The sequence below is a fragment of the Mobula hypostoma genome, chromosome 21 (genome assembly GCF_963921235.1).
Source record: "Mobula hypostoma chromosome 21, sMobHyp1.1, whole genome shotgun sequence".
Lineage (NCBI taxonomy): Eukaryota > Metazoa > Chordata > Chondrichthyes > Myliobatiformes > Myliobatidae > Mobula > Mobula hypostoma.
Window position 1 is genome coordinate 14,087,914 of NC_086117.1, and position 22,652 is coordinate 14,110,565.

Sequence of the window (22,652 nt, forward strand, 5' to 3'; positions counted from 1 at the left end):
ACTTTAATCATTGAAGCATCCGTCCCCCCTTGCTTCCCCTTTGGTTTCTTTTATGATTAATACCATTGTGAATCTCACTGCAGATTTTGGCCTCATTGCTGAATGTAAAAGCTTCAAAATCCCAGAACACACTTCCTAGGACTTATTGAACCATGTTTCCTTTCTGTTAATAAGCAACTTCCCTTAGGGAATAACAATAACTAACAGAAAGCAAAAAAAAAAACTCTGAAAGGTCTATTAATCATCCCAAATCAATATATTCACCATGTCACAAACAAAGAAAAGCAACAAGACTAATTATAAATAATGAAACTCGTGCTTGTAATTGAATAGAATGTACATTCCACAGAATAGAAAGAAGAAAAGATTAGCTTTATTTGTCACATGTCCAGTGGTCCTTTGTAACATACAGTGAAATATGTTGTTTGTGTCAATATCCATGACATTCCAAGAGGTGCTGGGGACGAGTGTTGCCGGCACCAACCTTGCATGCTCACAACTCACTAACCCTAACCTACGTCTCTGGGATTTGAGAGGATGCTGGAACACACGCAGCCACAGGGGGAATGTACAAACTCCTTACAGGCACCAGCAGGAATTGAACCCCTGTCTTACAGCCGGTGCTGTAACGTGTTACGCTAATTGTTACACTACCGTGGAAACAGACCATGAAGCCCAATGCAGTAATCATGCCATGGACACTCGACAGAAATGCCCCACCATCCATCTGCTCCTTCCCAACCCTTCAGTGTAAGTCACTGTTCCTCTTAGCTCGCTCAAGCACATTCTGTACTACTGAATTCTAAATTTTAAACCATGAACTGTATGAATACATCTTCCAGCAATTCCCTGTTGAACTTGTTAGAAGATGTCTCATATTTATTGCCCGTTGTTTTGGATTAACCCTAAGAGAGCAGCCATGGGATTTCTTTGACTGGATTTATTTACGTCTAGGAAGCTGGGGTTACTCAATGTTATGAGTCATAATATTTGGCCTGATATGTATCATCATAAATGACAGGTTTTTTTTTACTTCTACAAGGTCAATCATTAATAAAGCAGTTCAAACTCACGCAAGTGTACCTACTGACAAAACAATTTACCTAACAATGACATAATCTTATGAATACCCCTTGATATTTCCATAACACAGAATTTTTACATTATTTTATACTTAGCATAGGTACCACAAGTTATTCTGTCTTTAAATTTTCAGATGTAATGATTCTAAATGTGTGATTTAGAATCAAAGGTAGGGGAATGTTGGATTAGACTGTGTAATTGTTATTTGTAGCTTAACTTTCTTATGATTGTTTGTATTTTTATATAGTTACCTGTGTTCAATGTGTTTCCTAAAGGTTACAGTTTTTCTATATTATTCTGGAAGCTTGTTGGGTATAGCATTACTTGAATGGGGTTTATCTTATTGATTGATCCAAGCAACAGAATTTGAATGGACTTTATTGCTAATTAGAAAAATGGTATAAGAAGGCCAGACCACATAAACTCTTCTTCTTTTGTCTGCATTATTCTCTGTCTGTCTCTCTCTCTCCCCTTCCCTCCCACTCTCTCCCCTCCCCTCCAATTCATCTCCTTTGTTCTTGTAATGATTAATAAATGATTGAAAGCTACAAGTTTTATGCCTCATTCTTGGTCTCTGAAGAACTTCGGACCAGAAAAGTCAGCATCCAACAGGACCCCCATTCCACCTCTACCCTGCTCAATCTATTCCGAATTTTAAAGGAGACTGTTTGAGGAGGAATGTTAAGATGGAGGAAGAAACAAGCTGCTGGAGGTACTCGGTGGGTCGAACAGCATCTGTAAGGGGAGGGGGAATGACGTTTTAGCTCAATCTGAAATGTGAACGATTCAAAGTAAATTTATTATCGGAGTACATTATGTTGCCATACTGTATACTACCCCAAGCTTCATTTTCTTGTGGGTTATCACAGTAGATACAAAGAAGCATAACAGGATCAATGAAAAACCACACACGACAAAGGCAGACAAACAACTCTCTCTCCACACGGATGCTGCTCGGCCCGCTAAGTTCCTTCAACAGCTTGCTTACTCCAACAGATTCCAGCATCTGCATTCTCTTGTGCCTCCAAGGTTAATGGGGAAGTGTTCTGCTCAAAGTATATAAAATATGTTTAAAGAAGCAAAGAAAGTGGAAAGTCACATAATGACTGTACTGAGAACTTCTCTGAACAGCTCTGTGTCTGTACATATGAGTCCACACCTTCTGTTACTGTCAGTTTAATTCTCCAATGTAACACATACGGAATGCTGAAAGAACTCAGCAGATTGGGCACCATCTAAAGGAAGGAATAAAGAATCATTGTTTCAGGACCAGGAAGAAAGGGGTAAGAGCCAGAATGAGAAGGTGAGGGAGGGGAAGGAGTACAAGCTGGGAGCTGATAGGTGAAGTTGTGTGATAGGTTGGTGGGGAAGGTGGGGGCTGAATTGGAAAGCTGGAGGTGATAGGTGGAAAAGGCAAATGGCTGAAGAAGGTATCTGACAGGGGAGTGGACCATGGGAGGAAGGGAAGGAGGAGGGGCACCAGAGGGAGGTGATAAGCAGGTAGGGAGAAGGGGTGAAACAGGAGCCAGAATGGGGATAGGAAGAAGAGAGAAGGGGAGGAGGGGAGAAATTACCAGAAGTTAGAGAAATTGATTTTCACGCTGTCAGGTTGGAGCTAGCCAAGGGAATATGAGGTGTTGCTCCTCCATCCTGAGAGTGGCCTTAAGTTCAATTCTCCCATTCTGATTCCTCCACTGCTCTGACCAAGCCTGATGCAAGCTGAAGGAATAACTCCTGGTCTTGAGGTGGGTCTTGACTTGTTGCTGAATTCGGTTTCAGATAATGAAATAAATAGGCACTAGAGACTGCAAATGCTGGAATCCAGGACAAAGTTACAAACAGCTGGAGGAACTCAGTAGATTGGGCAGCATCTATGGAGGGCAATGTGGGCAGTCAACATTTCAACTGGACCGAAAGGTCGAGACTCTTATCTACGTGAAGCAACTCAGCCCGAAACATCAGCTGTTCATTGCCTCCATAGGTGTTACCTTACCTGCTTGGTATTCCAACTTATTGTGAACTAATTATTGCAGGCTGTGTATCTCACATTTCCAGTGTCCCTTCTTTGCTGATAACCTCCTCTTTTTGTTATTCGTTGAATATTACCTGCCTCCACCATCCCTTTTATAACAGAACCCTTGCCATCCTCCATCATTTCAGAAACCTTCCCTTTCGTTCTCTCTCCTCTTCCCCATTTTTTATTGGATCTTTAAACAGTTTTTCACCTTCTAGCTCTTCCAAGTTCTGATGAGAGATTAACTTTCATTCTTCTGTTACCTGACCTGTTGGGTGTTTCCAACATTTTCTGCTTCAGATTCCAGCACCTGCAGTTCAATACTTAAGAATTACACAAAATATCAGATGTTTGCGTGTGTTGAATCCAGAATATGTAACAACAAAGTCTAGGAAGCAGGATCAAAGGGTATAAATTTAAACTACAGAAAAATGTTGTAAACTGATAGCAAAATCTGTATATGTCAAGGTATTTTAAATGTTTGAAATAATTAGAAAGAGTAAGAAACATTTCAACTATCAAAAAGAGAGCTTGATGTTGAAATGGGAGAGCAGGAAGGCTGTTAAATCTACAAACTATGGACAGAAAATCCTGATTTACATCCAGTAACTTACAATGCAGTATCAAGACGTCGTGCTTGGGGTTGGATTTCATGTAATGTCTGTCTGTGCTCTACTTTCAGTTTTTCTCAAGATCAGAAAAAACTGCTGAGAGTAAATGTATCATAAACAACATAAAATGCTGGAGGATTTTGGGGGAAGCTGGAGGAACTCAGTAGGTCAGGCTGCACCTATGGAGAGGAATGAGCAGTCAATATTTCAGGTTAGATCCATCAGAAATGACGAAGAGTCTCGATCTGAAATGTTGACTGTTTATTCCTCTCCATAGATGCAGCCTGACCAATTATGTTTCAGTTCTGGGACTCTTGAGCAGAACATTGGAAGTGATTAATTATGTCATTTACACTTAATGCTGCAGTAACAGTTGGAAGATGCACAGAATGGTTCCTGATTAGAAGGGGCCATTCAGCCCATCATGTCTGCACTGTCTCTCTACTAGAGTAAAATTCTAGTTACATCCTCTGGTCCTTTCTCCATACATTTGCAAAAGTAGAAAGTAATCTTATGTTACCTAGATAACGTTTATTTATCTAGATAACATTTATATAACTGCACTAAGATGGCCTAAAATATACAGTACCTTATATAAATGCTGCACAAACATGAGCTAAAATAAGTGGAGATTTCCACTGGGACTCAAGAGTTTAAAAAAGGACTTCAGTTAAATCTAAAAACTATTTTCTCGTTTATCAGGTCAGGGACAATAATATTTATTATCTTCACTAACACTCCTTCTGCTGCAAAAACTTGCATTTCAATTTGCAAAATAGGTGAAGAAATACGGAACCATTTTAAAATAGATCTACAGAGGTAATTTTAAGCTGGAGATGCTTTAGGTCTGAAAGAAAAAGGAAATGTTGCAATACACAGGAAATATGATGGCATCTGAAAAGCAATTTCTGGCCTGATGAGAATACAGGGCTCGCATTCAACTCATTAATCCCTCTTTTCAGATGCAGACAAATTCTTGCATTGGAAAACCAATCCTCTCAACGATTTAGTGTAGGATCAAAATTGTTTCAGTTGCATTCATTACAAGATTTAAGTAAAATACTGCACTGACAAAAGTCATTAGACCTCAGATGATGACTCTCTCCATTCATTGATGCTGCTTAACCTGTTGAGTGATTTCAGCATTTTCTATTTTGATTTGATTAATAGAGTGCCATTCACCTATTTTCTTATCATTTACATACTCCAACAGGAACTGGATAGGAGCCATACGGTTATGCGTCTTCAGAGGTTCATTTACTATCAAAGTGTGTATCCATGTACAACTCTGAGATTTGTCTTCTCCAGATAGCCACAGAACAAAGAAAGAATGTGAGAGTTGTTCAGAGAGAAACATCAAACCCACCGCCTCCCCCACAAAAGAGAACAGCATCCTGATCATCAACCACACCCCCCCCAAATCTCCCTCCCCGACACACAAAAAGGAACAGGAACATCGATCGATCCCCCCCCCAAAAAAAACCTTCACCCACACAAAAAATCCAACAGAACATCAACCCCCAGACACCCTCCCCTCGCACAACAAAACAGAAAAGGAATGGGCAAAAGAAACCCACAGAATATAAAATCCATAAGTCTGGAAAAGTCCACAATCTATAAACGCAGAACCAGAATATCATCCTTCGATATCACTGACGTTCATCGAAAAAGAGGGACACTACACATGGCAGAGGCCTACTGGCCTACCACAGCGAACCACACAACGATAGGCCGCTCACGGACAAGGCAGGCAGTCAGCACTGAATTCTCCCTGGCCTTTCGCATTTGCTTCAACGTCTCAATCTTGCTCAATGCTTTAAATCGGTGATTAGTGGGCATTTCAATCTGCAACATAGATTTGAGCATTGGCTTGCATCCCATCTCTAAGTTTCTTTGCATCGAGGCCGTCCTTGTACATACTCACTTCCCGGTATCTTCTTGGAAACAGCAGATCACTAGATCACTCAATTCATCTCCAAACTGTAAAACTGCAGGCTCTAACAGTCCCAAAAACACATTTAAGGTGACAAATGAACACAAAAGAAGTAAAAAAGACATTTTTGTGAGCTATCTGGAAGATGTCAACTGAGAGAGCGTTGTATTAGGTACTTCAGTAGCTCCTGACACAAATTAAACCATTAGGCAGAGGAATAGCATTAGGCCATTCAGCCCATCAAATCTGCTCTGTCATTCTATCATGGCTGACATATTATCCCCCTTACCCTATTCTCCTGCCTTCTCTCCATAAACTTTGATGTCTGCGCTAATTAGGAACGTATCAACCTCCAATTTAAATATGCTAGATGACTTGGCCTCCACAACCTTCTGGGGCAAAGAATTCCACAGTCTCACTACATTCTGGCTAATGAAATTCTCCCTCATCTCTGTTCTAAATGGATGTCCCTCTATCCTGAGGCTCTGTGCTCTGGTTCTAGACTCCTCTACTATAGGAATCATCTTCTCCAAGTCTATTCTATCTAGAGCTTTCAATATTCAATAGGTTTCAATGAGATCCTCCCCTCCCCCCTCCGTTCTTCTAAACTCCAGCAGGTATAGGCCCAGAGGCATCAAACGCTCCTCATACATTAACCTTTGATTCCTGAAATCATTCCTGTGAACCTTCCCTGGATCTTCTCCAATGCCAGTGCATCCTTTCTTATATAATGGACCCAAAGCTGATCAACGTACTCCAAGTGCTGTCTGACGAATGCCTTATAAAGCCTCAGCATTACATCCTGAGATAGCAGATAATGTTCTGTTTTTTCAGAACATTATCGCCCCGGTTCATCAGTAGAGGAGAGCTGTTCGTGGGAGAAGTATTAACATCAAATGATACTGTCTCTGATTGTGTAGAAACTTCAGCTATGATTAATTCAGTCTTGTACAGAATCCACTGATAATCTGCATCCATGACTACTCCCGAGGAATCAAAGACAATAATAAATCAATGATAAATCACATCTCGTTGGATAGTGCTGAGAAATTAAAGCACTGTGCTCTGCTGTGCCGTGGGATAACATAATACACATGCGACCAGGCCATTAACTCAGACAATGATGTTTAAAACATCACCGTATGTTGGGTAATTAGTGGATGGCATTTAAAAAATTATCAAGCTACTTTATGACTGACAAAACCCTAATTACTTCAGATAAAAGTGCTACATCTTTACATGTAACCACAAACCAGTTTTCTGTAGCTAAACCACCACTCATCTGTAAAGTTAAATTGATTAAAGCCGTGAAAACAATTATGGACGGTGCATCGATGTGCTTCTCCCAATCCAACACGCATCCCATTGCCACCCGTTCTCAGAACCATACTCACAGCAAACCTATCACCAGTCTCTCTTCACTTTTACCTCCTGTACCTAATAAAGTGGCCACTGAGTGCAGGTTCATGGGCTTCTGCCACTGTAGCACGTCCACTTCAAAGGTTGATGTGTCCTGCATTCAGACATGCTCTTCTGCACACCACTGTTGTAACATGTAGTTACTTGGGTTCCTGTCACCTTCCTGTCAGCTTCTACCAGCCTGGCCATTCTTTTTCTGACCTCTCATCAACAAGGTGTTTTCACCTACAGTACTGCCAACCAATGAGTGTTCTTTTTGTTTTTTGCACCGTTCTCTGTAAACTCTAGAGACTGTTGTGCGTGAAAATCCCTGGAAATCAGCAGTTTCCGAGATACTCAAACCACCCCATCTAGCACCAACAATCATTCCATGGTCAAATGTTTGGCCTGATCAACAGCTGAACCTCTTCTTCTTCTATTTCTATTTCCAGCAGTTTAGACGCATCTAGGCATGTTACTGCCCTCCACAGGATGTATAATTAATTATAGAATTTCAAGGAACTCAAATTCTCAAATATAACCTAGTCTCACGTATAAACTGTCACGTGGTTTCCAAATAATTGCATTTCCTCAAATCACATTAATTTTATTTGAATCATTTGTAAAACTAAAAGCTTCTTGTTTGAGAATATTTATTATCGCATGCTTATCATTTAAAATTGCTGTTTTCCAAGTCTATTTGCTATTTCCAAGTTTTCCTTTTCTTGAATCAAAGCCTGTAGTTGCTTATTGAGATCTTGAAGTTCTTCCTCAGTTGTTTCCATGTTTCCATTTTATGATCTGAATGTAGATAATTCACTTTGCTACAAATTCCTTTTTTCCTTTTGTAACTTTGGAATAAGTTCCTCCATTTTTAATCTGTTTTCCATGTCACTGAATTTTGACAACAAGCATCTTTTTCAGAAACCGTCTCCTTTAAATGCAGTACTGTTTCGTCCGATCTCTTTCCAACTCACAGTTGTTCTTATTGAGTACTTCTATTTGTTGATGGAGTTCTGCACATTTACCCTGGGTTTCAACCATGTTTCTTGTAAACATAAAATCTGAGGTTTTTCCCTTAAATTCTGATACATACTTCATAAATTCTTGATCATTTGCGATAAGACTCCTTGCATTCCTTTGTGAGATATATATATATATGTATAAAAAATATATACAGCCATTCATTTCCTGCCTCTCCTGCCTGTGAACTGTTTGATCCTCCATTCAGCATATCTTTGACTGCTTCCCGCCTAAACCCTGTAATACCAAGATATTTTTCTGCAGACTTGACTATAATTTTAATTTTTTCGGTTCTTTTGTCTGTTTGTGCTGAACAGTTAATTGCATCTACCATAAACAGTACAAAATCCTTCTTACTCATAATTAGTGAATCCTTATTTATCATATTACAGCCCTCACAATTCACCGGTTTATTATTCCCTGAATTTGTTTGCTTGATAGCCTTCTCTTCTCCAGCAAATGCTTTCACTGCCTCTACGTAACTGATCCCTTGGGTTACTTTTACATATTGTATCTCAGCTTCTTTTTTGCTAATAACGCACCCTTGATAAGCTGCACTGTGTTCCTCGCCACAATTGCAGCATTTCAGCCTAGCTCCCGCCTCACATTTCCCGTATTCATATTCTCCAGCGCACCTTCCACATCTCTGTTTCCCTCTGCAGACCGCCGCAATCTGCCCGAATTTCTGACATTTAAACCATCTTAAAGGCGGTGGTATATATATTCTGACCTCATAACACAATATACCCTAAATAAACTTTAGTCAGCAATCTCCCTTCATCAAAGTTAATTATAACCGATAAACTATCACACTTTTTCCTGTTTCTTGTAGCTTTCAAACGTTTGGCCTCAATAATTTTTGCTCCTTTTATGTTCTGTTTAATCTCATCCATAGTAACTTTTGTTGGTATCCCCGAAATAACTCCTCTAGTCCACTTTCTATTGTCGGGTATTGAGCATTGTACTTCTTTGCCATCTATTTTACTTAATCTTATCACTTTGCCTTGCTGAGTACTAAACCGACAAATCACTAATAGTGATCCATTTCGTAAAATCTTTGCTCTTTTGATTCCACCCATAAGTTTGTTGATTATCTTCGTCAAACGAATCGGGTTCCATTCACCAAAAGACGCTCCGTCTTCGCTCAGTGTTATTCTCGCTTTAATCTCATCTTCTTTCCGTTGTTTTGCTATCCTATTTTGTTTGTCCCCTGACTCCTCAGAGTTTGACATCTCATACCTCTGTTTTCTTTTCTTACTCTTTCCACTCCATTCCTCTTTCTCGCAACGTCCATCTCTAACTCACTTCCACTATCCGTCAACCAGCAGTTCATCCTGCGGGATATTCTCTTTATCAACTCAGTAGATGTGGCCTCTCTACATGTCTCCTCTTCAGCAGTTCTGCCCACGATCGGCACTCTGGTCTGGCTCGAATCGGTGATGAAAACAAGTGACATTGTCGCCCTCCGTTCCTCGCTGCCCGCAATGTGCAGGCTCGGTACTCCACAATTTGGCGCTATTCGTTCAATTCGCCTCTCCCCAATTCAGCCTTCTCAACTCTTTCCAAATGCGAAGTCCAACTGAACCTCTTGACCACGTCTGCATGCTTTTATGCATTGAGTTGCTACCACATGATTAGCTGATTAGATATTTGCATTTACGAGCAGGTGTGCAGGTGTACCTAATAAAGTGGCCACTGATTGTAGCAATTTCCTCTTCAGTTTCTCACAGAACAGCAATACCCACTCATTAAATCAGAGTTCAATGAATTTGCTAGCAAACATTGTCCAAAGCTGGTATATGAATGAAGGCACAGTTAACAAACTTAAATCTTGACCAAGTTAAGGCACTACAGTGGCATAGCAGTTAGCACAACGCTATTACAGCTCGGGAGTTCAGAGTTCAGAGTTCAATTCAGGCAGCATCTCTAAGGAGTTTGTACATTTTCCCCGTGACTGTGTGAGTTTCCTCTAGGTGCTCCAGTTTCCTTCCACAGTCCAAAGATGTACCAGTTAGTAGATTACTTGGTACAGTAATTGTAAACTGCTGATGATGAGGCTAGTGTTAAATAGGTGGGTTGCGTGTGGCGAGCTTGTTGGGCCGTGAGGCCCTGTTCCACACTGTATCTCTAAAAACAAATTTTAAAGTTAAAAATTTGTACAAGTACCATTTCTGTGTTCCGCATATTGTAAACCACATTACTTCTGAAATTTCTGCAGAAGGTTCTGTGAAAGCATTGCAGCTAGTGCTTGTGTGATTAGAAATCAGTATGCTGTACCATGGGACAATAGATCAGGCCTGAAGTTCTTCATAAAGGACTTCTGTTAAATCTTTCTGGTCAGCTGTGGTCTAGTATATATCCACAGAAAAAAAAAACAAATCTTTGCAAACCAGTAATTCTTCTAAAACCAATCCTTTAATATGTTGTATAGATACTGAAAAATAATGGATTGCAAAACACATGTGTTGTACCGATGTGGACAATTATTTATCAAATCACTCCTCTCCTACCCTCGTGCCACAGCCTATTGCAATCAGTTGCTTCAGAACATCGTTATGGTTGGGTGGTCACAATCGTAATTTTGTGAAAATCACAAATTCCAATCTCAATTGCAAGCCAACTTTCCAACCTCAGTGTGGAAAGACAAGGAATGGAGCGAGGTGGGAACTACCTTCAGCACGTGGCGAGGCTTCAACTGCAAGAAAGAGATTAAAATAGTGAAATTTGACTCAGTCACATTCATTTTTAGTGCTTGTGATTTTTTGATTTGCCTTCAATACCATACAACACGTTACTGGGGGAAAAGCTCCATTTAATGCAGGTTGGCACCTCCACTGTATCCTGGATAATGGACTACCTGACTGGCAGACCACAGTTTGTGCGGCTTCAGAGCTATGTGTCAGACAGGGCTATAAGCAGCACTGGGACCCCACGGAGGACCATATCGGCTCCCTTCCTGTTTACCCTGTATACCTCAAACTTCAGGTTCAACACTGTGTCATGTCATCTGCAGAAATTCTCTGACGACTCAGCAATAGTCGGGTATATAAAGAGAGGATGGGAGGATGAATACAGAGCCCTGGTGGAGGACTTTGTCAAATGGTGAAAGCTGAATCATCTGCTGCTCAACATCAGTCAGACAAAGGAGATGGTGATAGACTTTAGGAATACTAAGCCTGCACTGCTCTCTGTTAGTATTGATGGTGAGGACCTGGATGTGGTGAGGACCTACAAGTACCTGGGGGTGCACCTGGATGACACTTGATTGGAGGATCAACACAGAGGCTATGTACAAGAAGGGTCAGAGTCACCTCTGCTTCCTGAGGAGACCGAGGTCCTTTGGAGTGTGCAGGCCTCTCCTTCACATGTTTCTACCAGTCTGTTGTTGCTAGTACAATCTTCTATGTGGTGGTGTGCTGGGGCGATGGCATCAACACGGGTGATGCCAACAGGCTCCATAAACTGATTAGAAAGGCTGGCTCTGTTATAGGAGTCAAACTCGACACACTGGAGGCTGTGGGAGAACAAAGGACCCTTTGGAAAATCCTGGCAATTCTGAAAAATGTTTCTCACTCTCTGCATGTGACTTTGGCTGAACAGAGGAGCACTTTCAGTAATATTCTAGGACAACTGCACTGCTCCACAGAGCGCTATATGAGGTCATTCTTACCCTCGGCCATTAGGCTCTATAATGAGTCAACCCATAGCAAGGGAAGTGATGACCCCTCCTGTTAGACTGTTTGAGGTAACTTATTTCTTATTCTTTCTTACTTCTCATCTAATATTTGTACATTGTATATCTGTGTATTTGTAATGCTACTGTGACACTGTCATTTTCTTTGAGATCAATAAAGTCTCTATCTATCTACCTAATCCAGAGGAAATATGCAGAATAGGAAGATCTTAATGTTAATTAGTCAGCTATAGGATTTTGTAGTGTTGATTTTTTTAAATCTCATTGCTCTGATTGACATCTATCCTTAATCAGATGACTGAGCCAAGGTTTTATAACATGAAGAGTTCAAAGAAAAGTTAGGACCGTAGTACCAAGTCACCCTGACATTAATATTCTTGCAGGCATCAACTGTCTGTGGGGTGGGTGCACTGTCCATTTATAGCTAACACGAAAGGGCACAGTTTTAAGGTGCTTGGAAGTAGGTACAGAGGAGATGTCAAGGGTAAGTTTTTTATGCAGAGGGCGGTAGGTGTGTGGAATGGGCTGCCAGCGATGGTGGTGGAGGCAGATACAATGGGGTCTTTTAACAGACTCTTCAATAGGTACATGGAGCTTAGAAAAATAGAGGACTATGGGTAACCCGAGGTAATTTCTAAAGTAAGTACATGTTCAGCACAGCATTTGGGCTAAAGGGCCTATATTGTGCTGTAGGTTTTCTATGTTTCTATGTTTCTATTAACAGTAGAATAAAGAAATACAATAGAATTATTTTTTTAAAAACTACACGCAAAGACTGACAAACAATCCATGTGCAAAAGAAGACAAATTGTGTAAATACAAATAAAAATAAATAATAAGGTCAAAGTTTCATTTGTTATCAACGTATACAACTCTGAAACTCTTTTTCTCCAGATAGCCACGAAACCAAGAAAAAAAAGAATGGTAGCATGATCATCCACCCTAGACAAAAAATGAACAAATGTGGAATAGGCACACTGACCCTTAAATTGCCCTACCATGTACACACAAAAAAAATCATAAGACTGAAAGAAAGTCCACAGTCCAAGTCCAATCCAAAATGCAGAAAACCTGAGCAAAATTCTCCTTCTCCATAGCAGAGCAACCTCTCTTTCCGTAGCAAAGTGATTTCACCAGAGATAAAAAGGCATCTTTCTTTCCGTAGCAGAATGATTTCACCAGCAATAAAAAGGCAGTTGCCCCTCTTTAGCAGCAGAGCAATCTCACAGCGATGAAAAGGTTGGCAGCCAGCATTTCAATCTCCCTCGTTGCTTTAATCAGTGAACAATGGAAGCTTTCATCAGCAAAATGGAATGAAATATCGGCTCACAGTCTTCTCGCCATGAGGCTCCCGCACGCTGCCTCTACCTCCTGGAATCCCGTTGGAGACTGGAGAACTCTGAAACACCCAGGCGATCTCCAAACTGCAAATCACAGGCTCCAACAATTCCAGAATCACATTCAAGGTGAAAATCAAGCGTAATAGACATAAATGAAGTGAAATATATGGTTACATTATCTATCTAGAAGATGTTGACCAAAGGAGCGTTGTACACAGGCACCTTCTTTACCGAATGATAAATAAGTAAATAAATACTGAAAAGATGTGTTGTAGCGTCTTTGAAAGCAAGTCTGATTATTGTGGAATCAATTCAGTGTTGAGGTGAGTGAAGCTATCCACCCTGGTTCAGGATTCTGATGGTTAAAGGGTAATAACTGTTCCTCAACCTGGTGGTGTGGGACCTGAGGCTCCTGTACCTCCTTCCTGATGACAACAGTGAGAAGAAGCACCGTAAAGCCCCAACCAGCTGTGGCGAGCATTTGGTCCATAATGTCAGATGAGGAAGCTCTTTAGCTCAACAACGGATTTATTGTGATAGACACAAAACAGCCCAGACACTGTGACCCGGGGAGTGAACCGAACCAGTTTCACACCGATGGGGGAGGAGACCATAACACACCCCGGTTACAGTTAGGGTGACCCACAAATACACAAGCAAATAACTATATAACCCAAACTAAAATGTAACAATAAACAAACTGGAACTTCCCACCGTAATCCCACAAAAGCATTTTAACACAAGAACAATAAACAATACTGGTCATTAGAAATGGGTCGACCACATCCCCACCCAGAATGTTGCACAACCAATGCTATTTTAAAGGATGACCAAATATTTGCTGATGATCACCAACTTTAAAAGATACATTAATTAAATAATTAGGAGTTTATGTAGAATCTCAATGTAAATTAAACACAGAGGAAGTTAACTTCAACTATAAATAAGAAAATAATTTTATATAATTAATTTTATAATGGTTGCATTCAACACTCTTGTAGAGCTAATATAATTTTTATTAGATCTATTTGCTGACAAAGATATTTTTGTATTGTGTATCAGAATGTTAATTTTGAACATCTTTTAAAACCTCAGTTTGGCACTATAAATATTCATCAGCTGACAATGAAAGAAGCTGTGTCCATCCGTGGTGAAAGCAAATAGTTTTGACTCAAAGCTTCCCTGTAATTTCTCTGAGGTTTGGGATTGAATGATACAGGGATATGGAAAAAGTGGGGGCAGAAATATCATCACCTTATTACATATCACATTACCAATATTATAAAACCAGACTTTATGCAAATACATTTTTTTCTAAAAAGTAATCTGCAACAATCTTGCTCAATTTACAAAACACTAGTGACAGCCCAGACAGGGATATGGACTGATGCCAAAATGTTCCACTGGTCAGTGTAAGAGAAATTAATTGTGTAAGAGGTCAGTGAACAAGAAACAGGAGAGAGAGACCCGCTACTTATGTAGTCCAAGAAATTAACACTGAGCTCAGAAAAATAATATTTCAGTTAATAACAGGCATAAGAAAGTACCTTCATGGTATTACAGAGTATAAACAAGCCACAAAAGGAAGACTTTGAACAACAGAAATGGCCAAGGCAAGTACAAACATGCTTTTGAAATTAATGTATATTACTACAGAGTGATTATTATATATCTCAGAGTGATCGAGCTGAAATAAGCAATGATCACGCTGTTCCAGGAGTTCCTGATCTTTTTTTATGCCATGGACCCCTACCATTCAGCAAGGGGTCTGTTGACTCCTGCTCTGTACTAATACAGGTACAGGGCACTTCTTAATTCTAGATCTTTGAGTTTTAGGAACGATGAATTGATGAAATGGAGTACTCATATTGAACATCAATGGCAGCAGTTGTGGTTGAGGATATAACCTTGCATCTAAGAACGTTGCAGTATGTATTAACATCAACTTTCTGTAGAAGAATATCAAGATTAAATTATGACCTTAAAGTTCAAAAACTATCACAAATACTTGTTTGCGGTTCTTATTGTTGATCTGATCACTGGTGAAATATTGGTGCCGGTTATTTATTAAGTATAAACGCACTATTTTTCAGATCTGCACAGAAACATTACTCACTGAAATGAAACAAAACAAAGAGCAAGAGTAAAGCTGTCAACATATTTTTACAGAATATACAGAATTATTCCCTAAGAATTCAACTTACCAGTTTTTCAAACCTCCTGTAGTTATATTCAGCCATTCTCTTTCTTAAAACTTATTTTTATCTGTGAAAACCACTATGGTGAAATTGACATGCACTTTGCTAAAAGAATTTTAGCTGCAGCTCTTGGAATTCCCCTACATCACATGTCTCCATTGCAATGGCAAAGACTCTACTGGTTAATGAAATAACAGCAGACTGTTCATTTACCTGCCAGCACCATGAGTAATGAACACAACGTAGCTATGGGAAAGTTTGTAAAGACTCTTTGTATATCACTCAAGCTACAACAATACTAGATGTCTAATAAAAGCAAATCTGTTTAAACACATTATTAATAATGTATTTTTAAAAATATTTTTCATGACCTACCCTAGGTTTGTGCCAATATGTTTGGAATTAGTCTCAATGTTCCTTAAGCCAAATCTATTAGAATTTTCGGGGTCATCTCACCTGCTGTGGGATTTCACCTGCCAGCAAACATCTCACATACATGAGTTGCTTAGAAATTAGAGAACACCCATAAAAAAATATATAAAAATGCTGGAAACACGCAGCAAGCCTGGCAGAGAATTTTTGATGGTGGGTGTTTGACTTATTAAGTGTTTCAAGCATTTCGTGATTTTATTTCAGATTTCTGGCATCTGTTGTATTTGTGATTGACACCCATTATTCTGACCAAGTCTGAAGCAGCACATCCCAGGATCCAGCAGATAAGTAAGAAACTGTTGAATTGCTGGTTTCAAGTGTGAGAGCTTATACTCACTTTTCAAGGATAACTCCCACTGTGGGTGCTCACACAGACAGCTGGAGAGTGCTTACATTGAGTGACCTGCTAGGCATTTTGAGAGAAGTAAACGGTGTGTCTCTTTGGAAAGAGACGTATAACACAACATCTTTCACGCAGTAAGTGAGGAGACAAATGGCATGCTTTCCTTCCAAAATTAAAGATCAGTGATATGACCAAAGATGTCACACAGGTCACTCTCACGAGCTGCATCACTGTTTGGTATGGTGGGGGGGGGGGAGTGGGTGTGGGGGGCTACTGCACAGGATAGAAAGAAGCTGCAGAAGTTGTGAACTCAGTCAGCCCCATCATGGGCACTAACCTCCGTGGCATCCAGGACGTCGTCAGGGAGTGATGCGTCAAAAAGGCAGCATCCATAATGAAGGACCCCCATCACCCAGGACATGCCCTCTTCTCACTGCTACCATCAGGGGAGAGGTGCAGGATTCAGCAGTTCAGGAACAGCTTCTTGCCCTCTGCCAGCGTATTTCTGAAGGGACATTGAACCTATGAACACTCCCTCACTACCTTCTTTGCACTATTTATTTAATTTAACTAACATATATAATATATATATCCATAGTTGAGGGGCCTGACCTGCTGAGGTCCTCTAGCATTTTCCATCTTTCTCCAGGTTCCAGCATCTGCAGTCATTTTTTAAAAACGTTCAGCAAAAACCCCCTACCATCACTATTTTTAATAGGATAGTCCATTAAGGAGGGTCCTTAATGGTGGATGCCGCTTTCTTGAGTCATCATTTTATGAAGGTGTTCTTGATGCTTCCCCGCCATCATGTTGGAACAAATAACCTAATCAATTTCTCAGTGACTAAGTGACATAGCTGTGATTCTTCCTCATCACTGGTTTCATTCATGTGGTCCTGGTGCATTCCATTTAGACAGCTCCTTCCACTAAGCCCATTCTAATGGTTCCAACACTATTGACTTGACTGTCGTTTCTGCTATGGTTAACAAGGTCTCCCTTTCCTTATCTCTATCCCGGTCAGCTTGGCACATTTACTTTCCTTCTCCAGAGGACTAGGGACAAAACCTTTTGTTTTCCGAGTTCCACTGAGAGAATAAAAATAAAGAATACAACCAGCAGTTCTTCCTTTCCTTGTAGAAGTTCCTTCAAATCACAGCAAATTTACACAGTAAATTATGTAGTCAATATTTTTAATCAACCTTTCTGACCTTCCTCTTACCAGCTAATCCATTAACTAAATTTCAACATCTTAATAATGTTGTCTCCAAAAATTTACAACAAAGAACATAGCATCATTTCTCCAGTGATATACTGGATCCACAGAAGGTCACACTGTTGTTAATACTCCAGACCTAACATTAAATTTCATTTGTATTTTGCCTGAATCCATCAGTTACTGTGGCCAGTTCATTCCTGATTTAGCTACATCATCAGCCCTACTGTGCCAACCAACTGAAGAATCAGCTAAGTATGAATGGACTGAAATTCACCAGTTCAGTTTGTTTAATTAAAGTCAGAAGACTAGATATCTTCTTCAAATCTGAAAGACTTGGTAATAAAGTGATACAGGGTTTACAGTAACATATAAAGACATAAAGAGTAGATGTTTCTTTTAGAAAACATGTTATTGTTATTCTGTGTTACTGCATTTCCCTTTTTAAAAAGTATGTATGAATTTCAACTTCAGATTTTTCAGACACACGGGTTTACCTCCAAAAAAAAATGTTAAATACCAGGATTTCTTAAGAAAGCTAATGGCATGCTGGCCTTCATAACAAGGGGAATTGAGTATAAGAGCAAAGAGGTCCTTCTGCAGCTGTACAGGGCCCTGGTGACACCACACTGGTGAGTACTGTGTGCAGTTTTGGCCTCCAAATTTGAGGAAGGACATTCTTGCTATTGAGGGAGTGCAGCGCAGGTCAACAAGGTTAATTCCCGGGATGGCAGAACTGTCATATGTCGAAAGACTGGAGCCACTGGGCTTGTATACTCTGGAATTTAGAAGGCTGAGAGGGGATCTTATTGAAACATAGAAGATTATTAAGGGATTGGACATGCTGCAGGCAGGAAGCATGTTCCCGCTGATAGGTGAGTCCAGAACCAGAGACCACAGTTTAAGAATTAGGGGTAGGCCATTTAGAACGGAGTTGAGGAAAAACTTTTTCACCCAGAGAGTGGTAGATATATGGAATGCTCTGCCCCAGGAGGCTGCGGAGGCCAAGTCTCTGGATGCTTTCAAAAAAGAGATGGATAGAGCTCTTAAAGATAGTGGAATCAAAGGTTATGGGGATAAGGCAGGGACTGGATACTGATAGTGGATGATCAGCCATGATCACAGTGAATGGCGTTGCTGGCTCGAAGGGCCAAATGGCCTACTCCTGCACCTATTGTCTATTGTCTATTAACAGGAAACCATTGGCCATGGGATTTGTAGTTTGTTTTGAAGAGTAACACTATTTTAGGGGACCACTCCATGAGCCTGTTTGAGGGCCTGGCAGCACAGAATGGGAGTAGAAGTCTAGGTTATGGATGAGTTGGTAAGAGAAAGGATAGAAGGTTGAGTGAAAATATTGACTATTTAATTTATTGTGTAAATGTGTTGTGATCAGGCAGGACATTTTAAAAGGAGAGGGACTGTGCACTGAGTTGTTAATTGTAAGGTGGAGGGACCTATCCAGCAGGCTAGACTTATGGGAGTAGAATAAGAAAACTGAGATAACATGATGTTAGAACATAAAATAGAAAATGTTAGTATAATTAAGCAGGTCAGAAGGTATCCATAGAAAGTGGAATCTCATCTTATTCCCTAGTTTAGGTTTGTGACTTTTAGCTTGCTCAGGAAGTGACTTCTTTGCAGAATATGATAAGTAATACCCAAGAGTCAGCCCTATCTTGATGTAACCACTTCCTGTTATTTCCAGCCTTCAAGTAAACAAGTATCTCAAGTACTTCTCTTGCCTGATTGGTGTGATCGTTTTGGCATCTGTTGGAAGGTAATATCTGCTATACCTTCATATAAATAATGCAATAGGTCACATTGCAACACCTTTGGGGTAGTACAATGTGGTTTCCACCAGGCAATCGTTATCAAAATATTCTAACATCTTCAAGGGAAGTCGTCTGTCTTAATGATTAAATAAAAAGCTGCAATCAAAATTTTCTGCACTGTTGTGTAGACCCTCACTCTCACTCCCTTGGGCTAATTTGTTCTCAGTGTTCACGGTTGAAATGTTGGTAAGAGCAATAAAAGTTTTATTATTCCAGTTAAAAGAAAACAATAAAATTATTAAAGTTGTTTCCAATCATTACAAATAAAGCAATGAGTTGTTTCCAGCCATTACAATCTTCTCCCCTATTTAAATAAGATCCTGTGGGCTTACATCAGAATTTGTAAAAGCATCAAGGTATGGGTATTTTGAGCCACTTTGGGACAGAACTGTCACTTAAGTACAGAACATTCTAAAATGACCAAAATAATGAAGTCTTGTATCTTCAGATAATAATTGTAGTGGTTAAGATTTATTATACTGCTATGCTGTAGGTATTTCATTTCAGGAGTCTTCCGCAAAAACCATGTGTTCTGCTGGTAGTATGTTTTGGTTTCAACCAATGCTGTGTCAGCCAATCAGGCTGATGGATTTGGGAGAAAATTCTAGAGAGAGTGAGGCAGAGAGAGTTTTAAGCAACAGACAGTGTGGTTCGCGGGTCTTTTTTTTGGCAGGAGCTGCGGAGAGGACAGATGCCTGAGAATGCCATGGGAAGGAGCATCCCCGTTGCATGAAGTGCTTTATGCAGATGAATGGCTCCAAGGAGGAAGGGTCAATACTCTCAAGCCAGAGCCCGTTTGGATTTCGAGCAAAGTTTGGAATGTGGTGTGTGTTTGCATGCAGACGGTAGGTCCAATGCTTGAGTAAAGAGACAACTCCAGGATGAGCTCCAACTTTACGTGCATATTGGACTGGTTTGACTGTAATGGGCCCTTTTTTTTCTATCTTACCAACTGTTCTATAAAGCTGCAATTTGTAAATATACTATCTTTGTAATTTTAAGTGGTGTATGATCTGTTATTTCTTACTGACCGACAATTGTATGGGCAGTATTTACACAGCATTCTCTCATATTGAGATTTCTTTGGTCGGAACAACACGACATTCCTGTTTGGTTGAACCTCAAATCATACTGACCCTGGATGTGTATGGTTTGTGAAGGGTGGCTTTCTCACTGCTGAGTCATGTGGCTGTTAGCAAAGCAGCCAAGTTTACCTACGAGCCTGGTGAGGGGGTGTTACGTAATATTGAAAAGTAATAAGAAGCAAAAGTGCAAAATGTGGAAACGATGAACAAGTCAGGCAGCATCGGTTTTGAGAGAAACAGAGCCATCATTTCAGGTAATCTGATAAATGGTTATTGACCTGGACCATAAACTCTGTTTCACCCTGCACACATATTTAAGAGTATGGTTATTGAGAAATCAGGTAACTTCAAGGAAACTAGAAGATCATAAGAGTCCTATGACTGGTCAAAAACAATTGGATATAAATTCAGAAGGTGGGAAGTGACATATGGTCAACGACTCAACAAAAGTAGTGCAATTTGTTTCCCTCATTTTGCACTCAGGCTGAAGCACTAAGAAATAAAACATTGTCATTGTTTTTACTGACAAATTAAACCAATTGCAAACAAATACATTCTAGAGAAAAACCATTTTATATGGAATAAAATAAAAGACAACATTTAATCATTCATATTTAATTGGAAGTAATAGTGAATGAGGGATTAAATACATTTCAATGTAATAAACATACAAATTTTAGTCATTTAACACTCAAACAGACACCATAAACATTCACATTTTAACTTCTAAGATAATTTTCAAGGTCAGTCACAAGAAGAGGTTGATAAAGATATTCATGCTTACATTATGAATATGAATAAAGATGTTTATTTTTGGGAAAATCTATTTTGATCAAACTGTAGCTTGAAAGATAGCTCCATGAAGTTTAGCAAATATTTTATTTTACTGTATCCAAAAGATGTGAAACATTATTATTATAAACTTCTACCTTATTCAAAAGAAAATCAGTAAACTACTATTACCAAAGTAACAAAAAGAAGAATTTTAAGATTCAAATGTGGTCCAGTTCATCTTCTATGAACATCCATTAATTAAGAGTTCAAGTGAAAAATCTGCCATTTGCTGGAGGAATTCTTCACATTTATTCTCTGAGCATTCATTTGCAGAAGGCCACTCTTCAATCCAACTGGATGAATCCAAGGGAAATTCGTATCTAATATAAAAAACAAAAATGTTATAAAGCACACCAATGAGGACATATCATCTATGACACCATTCACAATGATGTTGGTACATCTTCTTGCTGGTCATCAAAAAGACAAATATAGCTTAGGTCTGTCACTGGTCACTCCATTTTTTATTCCCCAATTAATTTACAATAACCCAGTAAAAAGCATTATTTTTGTTCATTTACCCAAAGTGTGAGGTCCTAACATATATGATAATAATTTGAGGCTTTAGCATAACTTTAATCATCTTCATATGAGCTAATGGAACAATGAGATTATATTAATAGGGTCTTTTGATTTAGAGAATGAAACCATCGTAAATTATGGTACAGCAATTCAAAAGTTAGGGCAATGATCTTGAGTTCAACTCCCTTTATGGCTGCTAGACATTGAAATACTACTTTTTAATGCATCTTTAAAGATGTTGGCCATGGCAGAATTAAAATATGGAAGGAAACGTCAAACTCAAATGAGTCGAGGACAGTGGAAGCTGACAGACCAATTGTCTATGTTCTTGCCAGAGGTCAAAGGAATGACTCTGTCCTCCATTTTGTGAACTGAAGTTGCTTGGCTTGATCAGAGTTTTAAAGGAGGCTGGACTAGAGATAATTTCCAAATAAATGTTATTTGTGAGGTGCTCTTTGGTTAGATATAACATGCTGGTTTGTGACTGTTGGGGTCTGTGTGTCTACCCTGAGTGATTCAAAATGGTTGCTGTTTTGTAACTGTTTTTAAACAAAGAGCCATAAATTACTCATTGTCACTTGTGGAAAACAGGGCAATAAATGGATGCTGGCTTGGACCAGCACCAATAAGGTGTTAAATGTCAGTCAAATGACCCATAGCCAGTAACACTGAAAGGTAACATTTGAACTGCTAAGAAGTAAGTAAAAAAAAGCAGAGGTTTTCAGACACAAGGTAGCCATAACTCTTCAGCTACCCGAGACCAAATATCGTGGATGAGGAGTGCCCCATGGACATGTTACGTGGAGATTTGGAACAGAACTACGAGGAACACATGGCCAGCAGAGACTCCATTTTACTGGTATTGCCTTGTCTATTTTTTTGATTATTCATGAAAGGTCAGAAAAACTTAACAGGTGTGCAGACTGGTATTTGATTGTATAAGTTCATGTGTTCTTCTGCTGAGACAATAACTTGTCAATGATTACAAATTCTCTCTGTGCCTCCCTGATCATTATTACTAAGGGAAATAAAGTTAACCATAGAATGAGGAAACTGTCATTAAAATACAAGTGATTTGCTAATATCCATTGGGG

At 39.5% G+C, this 22,652-nt stretch overlaps 2 protein-coding genes across 2 annotated transcripts in view; both read right to left on the reverse strand.

Moving 5' to 3' along the window:
- LOC134359611 (TNF receptor-associated factor 1-like) overlaps nt 1-15,434 on the reverse strand; it is a 57,882-nt gene extending 42,448 nt beyond the window's left edge. Inside the window, exon 1 of the mRNA XM_063073102.1 lies at nt 15,301-15,434. Within this exon, the coding sequence (XP_062929172.1) occupies nt 15,301-15,336 (36 nt within the window). The 5' untranslated portion in view covers nt 15,337-15,434. The remainder of the gene's footprint in view (nt 1-15,300) is intronic.
- A 5,378-nt stretch (nt 15,435-20,812) lies between these two features.
- The window catches only part of c5 (complement component 5), a 103,609-nt gene continuing 101,769 nt past the window's right edge, over nt 20,813-22,652 (reverse strand). Inside the window, exon 41 of the mRNA XM_063073453.1 lies at nt 20,813-21,356. Within this exon, the coding sequence (XP_062929523.1) occupies nt 21,218-21,356 (139 nt within the window). The 3' untranslated portion in view covers nt 20,813-21,217. The remainder of the gene's footprint in view (nt 21,357-22,652) is intronic.